The following is a 12,821-nucleotide window of genomic DNA, read 5'->3' on the forward strand; positions in this document are numbered from 1 at the left end:
TGGAGGCACAGAGAAGGGAAGGGAGCTGTCCAAGGTCCCAAGGGGAGATAGGTCGGAGGCAAGGCCAGAACTCCCTTCTGATTCCCACTGTGCTATCACCCTTCTTGCTTGTGTCTCTGCTTCCTCCGCTATAGGGTCCTCCTGCAGGGCAGACCAAGGGACCCAGCCCCTGTGGGGACCCAGGTATCCAAGGGCCTCAGGCCACTGAGAGCAGGTGACCAAGTCGTTTCCCCCAGAGGCTCTCATCCCTTCCCCTCCCCACCCTTGAGAAAGCACGGGACTTGGAGCCAGAAAGCTGGGCTGTAGACCCTCTCTCCTCGTGTAATGGATGTACAGCCTTGGGCAAGCGCTCAGCCCGGTTCTCAGGTTTTGAAATCTATACGAAGAAGCAGAGACAAGCTCTGCTCACCCCGGGGAGGGTGGGTGGGTGGTGGTGACAGCAGCTACCAGCAGCCATTTCCCTGGGCCCAGACCTCCTCTGGAAGAGGCACCTCCTGCCCACCCAGGAGAGATGTCATGAAATCTATGATTTGTCACACAGAAACTGCTCCATCTGGAGAGAGAGAGCTGGAGCCCATGCCTTTCAGAGCTCCGTTGGAGAACCTGAAGTGTCCAGAGTCTCCCAATGTGGCGGGGTCTTTCCTGGAATGAGGTCCTGGCTCCCTGGAGGAGGGGGTTGCCAAGGGGTGGGGCCTGGGCTGGGCACCTGGGCACACCTTTTTTGGGGGGGGTTGTAGTGAGCAGCAACGTGTTTCCAGCCTTTGGTCAGCTGACTCTGGAGAATGTTCTGGGTAACACTGAACACAGGCTCCCCTGAAGCCAAACAATCTGGGAGGAAATAAAATTGGGGATAATATCCTGGGGAAACCTATGGTCCTTTTTCCTCCACCTCTGCCTTATTCTAAAAGGGATTCACAGATGAAATCATAATGAATATTGATATTTCTCAAGCACATATTACGTGCCAGGCACCATACTGAGCATTTTACGTGCATTATCTTATTTAACCCTTGCTGTAGCCCTATGGGAGTAGGTGCTATTTATTATCCCCATTTTATGGATGGAGAGGCTGAGATTCCTGTGACTGGCCTAAAGTCACACAGCTAGGAGGTAGCAGTTCAGGGATTTGGAGATGAATCAGGGCCCTAGAGCCCCAGTCCTTAACTTCTAGGTCATGCTTCCCTTCCTGACACGTTGGTGCCAATGCCCTGGGAACTGAGGCTCTTACTGGGGCCCTTGGGATGGCCACCCTCCCCTTCTGTGTCTCCTGACTCCCTGGAACTGGGCCTGACTGGCACAGAGGGGCTCCAGCTGCCCTCCCCTTGGCTCTTTTCTGCAAGAGGGTCAACATCCCAAGACCCTTGACACCCGGCCCAGTGTGCTCCCCAATTCAGCGCTCACCAGCAAGGAGCCAGGGACAAAGAGGAATTAGGAGCCGGAAGACTGTGGCTTGAAACCAAGTGGGGGTGCTCCAGGAGGGGGCCGTGAGGTTAATGAAAAATCTGTCCCTGCACACATTGGCAGCAATAGCACTGTGATGATCTCTCCGCCTGAGGCCCTCTGGACCTGCCCCACTGACTCGATTCAGTGCGATCGATTGGCAGGGGCTCTGTAAGAGCTGAGGGTCAGGAGAATTGATGTCCAAGGGCCTGGTGGGGCTGTTCCTGTGGAGCAGAGTGAAGAGAATGGCTGGAATGGGGGCCTCAGTGTGGTCTGGATGACATTTCAGACCCCTGCCTGCAGAAGGGAAGGGGATGCTGTCCTAAAAGATCACATGATGGGGGTCCTGCCTTTGTGGCTTCCTCTCCATCCCTGGTGCATGGACCACCAGGCTGGGTTTCCCAGGGCACAGGCCCTGCTGCCTCACTGGCCCGTCTGACCAGCTCCTCTCTCTAGGTTTCTCTGTCGACTGCTCAGAACCTTCTGTGGCTTCCAGCTACCTCTTGTGCTCATCTCCCCATCCATTCTCACGCTTCATGCCCTTCTCAGAGCGCTTATCCAGATCCCAGTCTCTAAGTCCGAACACTTTCCTGAATTCCAGACCCACAGATCCTCCTGCCCATTGGGCATCCCCACCTGGACAACCCCATGCCCCTCAGACTCAACAAAGCCAAGCAGGACCTGCCATCCTCCTTCTGCACCCGCCCCCCCTCCACACCTGCTTTCTCTGCTCCAAGTCTCCCCATTCCAGTCAATGTCAGAGACACTTGATCAACACACAGGCAAACATGACTGTTTCAGACGATGTTCCATGAGATGCAGGGAGCAAGTGGGGTAATGCAGTGGGAGTGACTGGGAGTGGGGCGGGGTGTGTTTGGTGGTCAAGGGCAGCCTCTCGGAGAAAACACATTTGATATGAGAGCCCAATGATAAGGCAGAGTTGGTTTGGCAAGGATCAGTAGAGTTTTCTGAAATAGCAAGTGCAAAGGTCCTGTGGTGGAAACAATGAGGCTGGTATGCTTGGGAAGCAACAGAAGAGCTTGTGCAGGGATGCGTACATGGAAATGTGTGGGATGAAGTCAGAGAAGTCAGCAGGCAAAGAGTTTGAATTTTTTTTTCTGGTATGGGAGCCACTGAAGGCTTTTAAGCAAGGGAGACGTGGTCACGTCTAATTTATATATTAAAAAAAAATTGTTTTTACTCTTGAAGGAGAGAGATAGAACGTGAGTGGGGGAGGGGCAGAGAGAGAGGGAGACACAATCTGAAGCAGGCTCCAGGCTCTGATCTGTCAGCACAGAGCCCAACACGGGGCTAGAACTCACGATCTGTGAGATCATGACCTGAAGTTGGTTGCCCACCTGACTGAGCCACCCAGGCGCCCCACATCTGATTTATATTTTTAAAAGATACCTCTGGCTGTTGAGCGGGCAGGGATGCTGGAAGCAGTAGGCAGTTGACTTGGAAAAGGAATTTAGGGACAGGGATGTATGAGGAAGCATATTTTGGGATAGGTTTTGGAGACAGAGCCAATAGGACTTGCCAGTTGGGTGCAGGGAGTGGGCACACAGTGGGATCCAGGATGATGCCTGGGCTTGTGGCCCAAGTGACTGAGGTGGAGCCCTGTGCCTTTGGGTTCCAACAGGAGTAGAGGGAGACTGGGATTTCTGTATATATTGCTGAGCACTTATTGTGTGTGTAGCTCTGTTTTAGGTGCTGGAAATACAGTCGTGAGTAAGACAGCACTCGTGCCCTCTGGGAATGCTGACTTCAGTGGCTGAGGTGGCCATAACCAATGAATATGTAATGTGATGAGGAACAGTGACAAGAACTAGGAAAAATTTAAGTGAGATAAGGAGATAAAGAGCACTGGGGATGTTCTTTAATTTTTGTTTTTAATGCTTATTTATTTTTGAGACAGAGCATGAGCAGGGGACGGGTAGAGAGAGGGAGACAGAATCCTTAGCAGGCTCCAGCCTCTGAGCTGTCAGCACAGAGCCCGACATGGAGCTCGAGCCCATGAACCATGAGATCATGACCTGAGCTGAAGTCGAATGCTTAACTGACTGAGCCACAGGTGCCCCCTGGGGATGTTCTTTAGAAGGGTGGTTGGGGGAGGGCTCTAAGGAGAGGACCTTTGAATAGAGACCTGAGGGAATGAGAGGTAAGCTGTGTGTATATCTTGGGGGAAGAGCATGCAGGCAGGAAGAACAGCATGTGCAAAGGCCCTGAGGTCATAACACAGATGTCCTTGTGCTGGCACACTTCAGAACAGACACATTGGGGGCTAATGAGAGTAGGTGAGCATTTTCCTGTTTCTCACACTCATGAAAATTCACTAGCAGGAACATTTCTTTTTCCTTTCCAATAATTTCTGGGTTTAAGAAGGAGCCACTGGGTAGACAGGTCAAAGCCTCTTTTGGGAAAGAAAAAAGAAGAGTCCCACCCTCTCTGGTGGAGGACCCTCACCCCCCCCCCAAGTGTTTGCTCTGGAATCCCTTCCTATCACTGGGGGCAGGGGTGTGAGTTAAGTTCAGTGACACAAATTATCTTAATGATAACGGTGTGTAATAACCTAATGGCTTCATAGGGCTATTATCTATGGTCACAGAAGTTGCCTCAATGCTGCACTGCCCAAGAGCACCGGAACACCCACACCCCAGAGAGCTTTCACCCCGATTTAGCCCCACAACACTCCCACTTAAGGTGGGTGGGCAGGCCCAGCACCCCCAATTTAACACTATCGACCTCAGGGGACGAAGACAGACCTCCAGTTGGAGGTTCCAAACTCCTCCCTACTATGGGTTTTCCCCCTTCCCCAGCAACCTCCAGGTGCTTTGGGGAAACTGAGGTCACTGTCCTCAGTTTGTACATGTGTAGCATCTGGGGAAGGGGAATGGGAGCAGGGCCTCCCCACTTCCCAGATGAAAACACCATTTCATCTCTTGGTGACTCTGACTCTTTAAAAATGCTGTTCAAACTCATGTCCTTCTTTCCCCCTGGCCACGTCTTTTCGGGAGCCTCTGCCCTTGGCTGTCGGTCTGCAGCTGGCTTCCCCTCCAGCCCTGCCCTTCCTGTCTCTGTGTCAGAAATCCGGCAGGCTGGACATGAGTCCCTGGAGTCCCTGGGTTGGGAGAGATAGTTGTTCCAAGTGATGAAATTCACAATGGGGGACAGAGCCCACCTCTTCTTTAGACTCATTAAGCCAACAACAGCAGCAGCAACAGCAGAAATAATAATAAAGCACTCGTTGCATGCTGAACACTTTTCATACATAGCCTCATGACTGACTGTCGTCATCCCCATTATGCAGAGGTAAAAACTGAGGTTTGGAGAGGTTGAGAGCCTTGCCCAAGGTCACACTTTCAGTAAGAGGCAGAGGAGGGATTTGAACCCTCACCTGGCTGACTGCGCTGCTCTCTGCCTGTACCTGAGCTCCCAGTCCTGTCACTCATCAGGGGGCCTTGACGGCTGCCTCTCCTAGGCCCCATCTGGATGTGCTGTTCCTTACAGGGGTCTCTGGTGCCGGTTTTCCCATGGCAGGTGGGCTGGCCTCTCCCTTGAGCTGGGCAGTAAGCAGCTTTGGCATGTGGAGGCAAGGCGAGCGCCGAGAGGCATGGGTGGGATGCCATGGCATCCATCACATGGGTATAGTCACAAGGAGTAGGGGGGAGGATCAGGAGGGTTTCTGGGGGTGAAAAGCTTCAGAAAAAGCTTCAGAAAGGCAAGAGTCATCTTCCAAATGGAAGGGACCACAGTTAACTGAGTATGAATACCCACCCACCCCCGGCCCCAACTCCTACAGCACATCATGACCAAGGTTTAGTGCACCCATCTGGCTGCCACTTCTGGCAAAATGAAGTGAGGCTTTGCTTGATTTCCATGTGAGAGATTGTTTCCTGGGTCAGGAAGCTAATCCTGCTGTGTGGAGATGTGAGTGTTGCCAGTGACCCCCGAAAGGGCTGTAGATCTAGGGCGTCCCCCAGTCCTCCTAGTTGGAAACCTACTCTCCCAACATCCCCCCAGTGCCTACCCTGTCCCTTCTCCCAGCTTTTAGTGTCCCCAAGCCATGGATGCTGGAGCCACTGACAGAGTGAGGAAATCAGGTTGAGCAGCACTGGGGGAAAAAATGAGAGGAGGAAGATCTGGCGACGTTAAGTTTCAGGGGCTTGGAAAGCATCCAGTTGTAGACAGATTACAAAGTAGGCAGCTAGAAGATACTCAATAGATTCTCCATTAATTTGGGGGAAAAATGGAAGAACTTTGTAAAGCATCTCCACTTTATTTTTAAAAGTTTATTTATTTTTTTGAGAAAGAGAGAGAGAGAGAGACCATGAGCCGGAGAAGGGCAGAGACAGGGGGAGAGAAGGAGAATCCCAAGCAGGCTCCACATTGTCAGCGCTGAGCGTAATGCAGGGCTCGAACTCACAAACCGTGAGGTCAAAATCAAGAGTCGGGTGCTTAACTGACTGAACCACCAGGTGCCCCAAAGCATCTCCACTTTTGTGAACAGTAATGGTAATAATCAGAGTAAAAACAATGGCTGCCATTCATCGAGCACGAGGCACCACCCACTTGTAGTAAGTAATTTGTGAACATTTTTCTTATTGAATCCTCTCGCCCCAGAGAGGCCATAGGTAGGCACACGGAGGGCCTCCCCGGGTGCTTGTCCTACGTCATTTCCTTGGAAGTCATGAGGGCGCAGTGAGGATGTGGGAGGGTGGCAAATGCCACTGCTGAGCCTGGTTCTTCCTGTCAGAGCCTTGTTTCTCCAACAACCCTCAGAGTTACCTGGTTGTGTCTGTTTTGCCTCGTGAACTGTGAGCCCCAGGACAAAGACTGCTTTTCTCTCACTCCTGTCTTTACTGCTCACATGGGGGATTGCTGAATACATGAATAAGGAAACCAAAGGGTCAGTTTCTCTAGGACAGGCTCCCTCAGACCTGGGAGTGGTGTTTCCCATGGGACATCTAGGTTCAAGTTGACCCCACATTAAATGTAGAGGGAGGGCCCCAAGAACCCTGGCCTACAGATTTCTGATAACTCCTTCTCCTTCTTTTGAAAGTCAGTTATATGCTGATTATAAACTGCTGTGTAACAAACTGTCCCCAAACTTAGGAGCTGTTTTAGTCAGTGTTCTCCAGGAAAACAGAACCAATAGGACATTATTTCTCTCTCTCCCTCTAAATATAGATAGATAGATATAGATATAGATATATACATATGAAGATTTTTTTTTATAGGAATTGGCTCATGTGATTGTGGAGACTGAGAAGTCCCACCATCTGCTGCCTGCAAGCTGGAGAGATAGGAAAGCAGGTGGTGTCATTCAGTTGAGCCCAAAGGCCTGAGGACCAGGGTAGCTGATGGTATAAGGTCTGAGTCCAAAGGCCCAAGAATTGTGGGGGTTGGGGGAGGCAATGGTGTAAGCGCCAGTCAGAGACTGAAGGCCAAGAGCCAGGAGCACCAACGTCTGAGGCAGGAGACAGTGGATGCCCTTGCTCAAGCAAAGAGAGGAAATTTGCCCTTCCTCTGCCTTTCTGTTCTATTCCTGCCCTAGATGGATTGGATGATGCCCACCATGTCTGATGGGTGATCTTTTTTACTCAGTCTACTGATTCAAATGCTAATGTCTTCTGGAAACACCCTCACAGACAACCTAGGATTAATATCTCACTGGCTATTTTGTCATCCCTTAGCCCAGTCAAATCGACACACAATATTAACCACCACGTCCACCCCTTGTCAACCTGACACCCACACCCATCTCCATAAACTGTACTTAATCTCCAAATAAGGACAATCACAAGGTCATAATTCTACCTAACACGATAGACTAGGCTGCATATGAGCAAAACACACTAACCCCTCCGGCAGAAGAAGAGGTAAAGTCTTTGAGTGTTGTGTACTCTTCTTGATATGCCACAACTTAAATAGTGTGATGTAAAATCAGCAATATGTGAAAACTGACGTTAAGTCAGTACATCTTATGTTATATGACGAGGGAATAAGAGAGGAAAGAAAAGAGAGATATTTGCTTAATACATGTATATATATACACACAAACATAGTCATAACAATAAGGAGGAAATACTGATGGTAATTACAGTCTTCATTTCTGTAACTGGTCATTTGGTCATAGCTGGTATTTATAACTATCTTCTTCTGTTACACATGCTGTATTCCCCCTGCCTTCAGCAATACCTCAGCTAGTCATGGTCTTTTATGTGGTGGGGTGACCCAAACCTTCATTCCTAAAGGGCCTGGGTCATTCATAGTCCTGCCAGAATTAAGTTGTTATAGTTTTCCATTGACTTTTTTTTTTAATGTTTTTACTTGGTTTTTGAGACAGAGAGAGAAAGAGCATGAGCAGGGGAGGGGCAGAGAGAGAGACACAGAATCTGAAGCAGGCTCCAGGCTCTGAGCTGTTAGCACAGAGCCCGATGTGGGGCTTGAACCCACAGACTGTGAGATCATGACCTGAGCTGAAGTCAGATGCCCAACCGACTGCACCACCGAGGCTCCCCTAGTTTTCCATTGAGTTTAATCACAAGGCATGGTAACACTAAGAGATGCCCTAAGGGATCTCCTGTATTCCAGGCATACTCTTCCATATTCCTTTGGGGAGTAAGAGCTCAATTTCCCCTTGGAAGTCAGGATCAATCACCCCAGCCAGCCCTGTGATTCCCTTCTTTGCCTGTTGACTCAGAGGCCTGAAGTTCCCAAAGTCACTGGGTGGCAGTCTTAGCTTCCAGTTCAATGGAATCATTGTGTCTCCCGGTAGATGCATTTGTCCCTCTGGAACTAAGACCTCTAGTCCAATTAGAGCATAAAGTCTCTGGAACAGGAAGCAAAAATTTTGCTAGTGAGTCACTAAGGTTAATAGCGAGTGGTGCCGCTCTAATTTCTACCCTTGATTTTTGGACTGTGAATCCTGTCTATTGGAGACACAACACGATATATTGGAGCATATATAGCCTTCTGGAGAACCTTGCCCCAGCCCTACAAAGTATTACCACCTAGTCGACACTGTAATTGAGTCTTCAAAGGGCTATTCCACTATTCTATCAAGTCAGCTGCTTTAAGATGGTAGGGACCATGATAAGACCAATGAATTCCATGATCATGAGCTCATTGCCACACTTCTTTTGTTGTAAGTTAATTCCTTGATCAGAAGCAATGTTGTGTGGAATACTGTGACAGTAGGTAAGGTACTCTCTAAATCCATGGATGGTAGTTTTGGTAGAAGTGTTACATGGAGGGGAGGTAAGTCTATATCCAGAATAAGTGTCTATTCCAGTAAGGACAAAAAGCTGCCCCATCTGTGATGGAAGTGATCCAGTGTAACCAACCTGCCATCAATAGCTGGCTGATCCCCTTGGGAAATGGTGCCCTACTGGGGGCTCTGTGTTGGTCTCTGATGATGGTGAATTGGGCACTCAGCAGTGGCCATAGCCAAGTTGGCCTTGGTAAGTGGAAGTCATGTTGCCGAGCCCAGAAACAACTTCCATCCATGCCACCGTGGCCATTTTGTTCGTGAGCCCACTGGGCAATGACAAAGTTGTCTAAGGAGAGAGGCTGACTGGTATTCATAGAAGGTGTTCTCCTAGCCACTTGGTCATTAAAATCATCCTCGGGGCGCCTGGGTGGCGCAGTCGGTTAAGCGTCCGACTTCAGCCAGGTCACGATCTCGCGGTCCGTGAGTTCGAGCCCCGCGTTGGGCTCTGGGCTGATGGCTCAGAGCCTGGAGACTGTTTCCGATTCTGTGTCTCCCTCTCTCTCTGCCCCTCCCCCGTTCATGCTCTGTCTCTCTCTGTCCCAAAAATAAATAAACGTTGAAAAAAAAATTTAAAATCATCCTCTGCTGAGATTACCTTTTGGTAAGCATTCATGTACAATACAAATATCTTCACATTTTTTGCCCATTCAGAGAGGACTATCCACATACCTCTTCCTCAAATTTCTTTGTCACCAATTTTTATTTTATTTTATTTTATTTTATTTTATTTTATTTTATTATTTTATTTATTTGTTTTTGAGAGACAGAGAGTGAATGTGAGCATGCGTGGGGGGAAGGGGAGAGAGAGAAGGAAAGAGAGAGAGAGAATCTTAAGCAGGCTCTATGCCCAGCATGGACAGGGGGCTCAATCTCACAACTGTGAGACCATGACCTGGGATGAAATCAAGAATCTGATGCTTAACTGACAGAGCCACCCAGGTCCCCCTGTTTTTACTTTTTAAAATATTTTATTTTTAAGTAATCTCTTTACTCCATGGGAGGCTCAAACTCACAGTGCCAAGATCAAGAGTCACATACTCCTCCAACTGAGCCAGCCGGGCACCCCTCTCACCAGTTTTTAAGCTATGTTCATTCCAACCATCCAGCTAAACCATTGGCCACAGCTCATGAACCAGTATATGTGTGTATATGGTCACACATCTGGCCATTTTTTCTTCCAAGAAAAGCAGACAACAAGATGCCATGGCCAAAATTTTGCCGTTTTGTCTTCCCACTTTGGGAGATTTTGCTTCACCATGTCCTTCGGGGATGTCCCAGGGAGGGGCAGTTGTGCTGTGGCTGTCCACTCTGAGTATTACCTGCATGTTGCACACAACCATCTGTAAACCAGGCCTGCGTCTCCTCTTCCTCTGTCAACCCATCGTAGGGAGCTCCCCATGAGACCATAGATGCAGGCTGGGTGAGAGAAAGTGGTGTAGCAAGTGGGGACCTGGGCATCTGGGCCATTTCTTCATGCAATTTGCCTATGCCTTCAGGGCCTGCTTGGTCCTGATCTTGTATATACCACTTCCATTTGATGATGGAGTGTTTGTGCACACCCAGCTTCATGGCTGGGTGGCTCACATCACTCTCAGAAATAATGTTTGCCAGTTTTCTGGGTACCCCTTAGCCCAATTGACACACCAAATCAACCCATCACAATAACTGGAAACAAAAATTTATTATTAACTCTCACATTGCTGTGGGTTGACTAGACTCAGCTGGGTGGACCTCTCTTGGGGACTTTCATGTGGTTACAGCCCCGTGGTGTACAGGTTGGCAGGGCTGGATTCTTCACGCACACACCTGGTGCCTTATTTGAGATGCCAGAATACCAATCTCTCCCTCTACATGCAGCCTCTCCATGTAGCTAGCTTGGGCTTCCTCACAGCATGGAGGGTAGTTGGACTTCTTACATGGTGGCTGGTTTTCCCTGGAATGAGTGTTCTAAGAGTCTTAGGTAGAAGCTGCAAGGTTTCTTGTGACTTGGCCTTGAACGTCACACAGCATCACTTCCATCATGTTCTGTTGGCCCACGGCAAGTCACAGTCCAGCTTGGATTCGAAGGGAGGCACCACATAAGGGTGTGGATGTGAGGAGGTGTGGTTACTGGGGGTCATCTCTGGTCATACTGGGGACCAGCTATTATGCGGGGAGAAGAGATGTGGTGAAGTAGGCAGGTCGGAAGACCTTGGTCTTCGCTCTACTGGTCACCCTTGGACAAGTCTCTGGACCTTTCTGGGTCTCAGCTTCCCACAGTATAAATGACAGAAGCAGACTAGATGATCTGGAAGTTTCCCCTAGTACCAAAAGACCTGGGCTTGGGTCCCTCAAAGCTCAAGGCTGGCCCCCCACTCCAGGCTGGGTCTCTGGTGGAGTGGGTGGGTCAGTTGCTCCCCTCCGACTCCCTTGACCCCCAGCTAGGCTCCCAGACATGAGAACTGGGAACAGCTGGAGCTTTAAGTCCTCGGCTTGAGGAAAAAAAAAAATCACCCTCCCTAGCCATCTCTGGGCACATTACTCACAAGTTCATTACTGTTTAATTTAATCACCAAATGTCATCCGAATGCCATTTATTCTGCCTTCTCACCAGAGATTTACCTATTTATTTTACATTTCAAATGAATTGCTCATTATTCTGTCATTTGGGGTTTTATTTTGTAATTCATTTGGCAAGTTCTGACAAGTTGAAAACGATGCTGTATTGAACACGGTACCTTCCGGGCCCCCTCTCAGGGGTCCCTCCCCTCAAAGCCCCCCACCCCGTGCCTAGCATCTCCCCTCAGGAGGCCAGCCCAGGACTCTCCACCTTTCTGACGGGAGAGAGACACAACATTCTGGACTTTCCTCCTCAGGTCCAAACCCTGTGTCCATGACACTCAGATGCATGCCAAGGACTGAGCTCTCCTGTCCGTGCCTCAGGTAGGTCACCTGTCTGTGCCCCTGCCCAAGCTGTGGTCCCCAGCCATGGTCCTTGCCACCTGAGTCATTTATTGTGGTGCTTGAAGCTACAAATCCAAGTACCTGCAGCACAAGAAGTTAGAAGATGAGCTCCCCAGAAGCCTGGACATCTGCAGCAAGGGGACTCCGCAGGCCACCGGCTTTGAAGTGATGGTAGCAGGGAAGTTGTTTCACTCCAAGAAAGGAGGTGATGGCTACACGGACATGGAGAGTAAGTTTCCGAAGTTGGTGGCTGTGATCAGAGCCGCCTTGGCTCAAGGCTAATGTGTCCTGAAGGCAGAGTCCAATGACCTTGGTCCAGCCCCTCGCGACAGACACATCAAGATAGGAAGGACTGAAATGTCTTGTGGATGCCTGATCTTTCTTTGATGTCCCTGCGGTCACCAGGTGGGGCACAGACTGATGCCCGTGGTCCTTGCCTGTGTGTGCATGTGAGTGTGTGCGTGTGTGTGTGTGTGTGTGTGTGTGTCCCTGGGAGTGTAGCCCTGTGCCCTGTCTAGCTCCCCCCTCTCCCTGCTTTTCCTCTTCCCTCTCCCTGCATCCCCTATCCCTCTGGCTTCCCTCTGGCTCCCGGCTTCCTTCTCAGGGGGTGGCCAAGACAGGGATCTGGGTGGGTGAGTTGCAGATTTCAGCAGTGTTGGCAGTGGTTCGTTATCCAGTAAACATTGGATGAGTTTTTGAAAAAGAGAAAGAAAGCTCAGGACGGGCTCTGCAGTGAACAACCTTGATGAGAGTTCTGATTTTGCCACTTGGTTATCAGTCTCGGACCTTAATTCCCTCGGGCAAACCGCTTAACTTCTCTGAGCCACAGTTCCCTCATCTGTAAAATGGGACAGTAGAGCTGTTGTGAAGGTTTAGTGGGACTGGGCACATCGTTAGCGCTCCCTGAAGTAGTCGGGAGCTCATTTTATCCTAAACCCAAGGTAGACCGGGTTGACCCAAAGCAGCCCTTGCCACGAAGCAGGGGACTAAAGGTCAGAGGGCTTGAAGAATTAGTTGACTGCAACAGGCAGTTCCAGGGCACCGGTGCTGTGCAGGGCCCTGCCAGGGTGGTGCTGCCCCCCTCCTTCAGCCTCAAGTCTCGTGGGGAGGCTTTCATTCATGGGCTTTGCCCCAGCAGCCCTCCCAGGTTTCTTTGTTGCTG

General features: G+C 49.9%; 1 protein-coding gene across 1 annotated transcript; it reads left to right on the forward strand.

Annotated features, from left to right (window-relative positions):
* The first annotated feature begins 11,680 nt into the window (after nucleotides 1-11,680).
* Nucleotides 11,681-11,941, forward strand: LOC124514566 (selenoprotein W-like). The gene is given in 1 exon segment (XM_047082624.1): nucleotides 11,681-11,941. A coding segment is annotated over 1 exon segment (258 nt). The 5' UTR covers nucleotides 11,681-11,683.
* Nucleotides 11,942-12,821: the final 880 nt, after the last annotated feature.

This window comes from Lynx rufus, unplaced genomic scaffold (genome assembly GCF_022079265.1).
Source record: "Lynx rufus isolate CCGP_SWC_20201006 ecotype Redwood Valley unplaced genomic scaffold, mLynRuf1.p SCAF_2, whole genome shotgun sequence".
Lineage (NCBI taxonomy): Eukaryota > Metazoa > Chordata > Mammalia > Carnivora > Felidae > Lynx > Lynx rufus.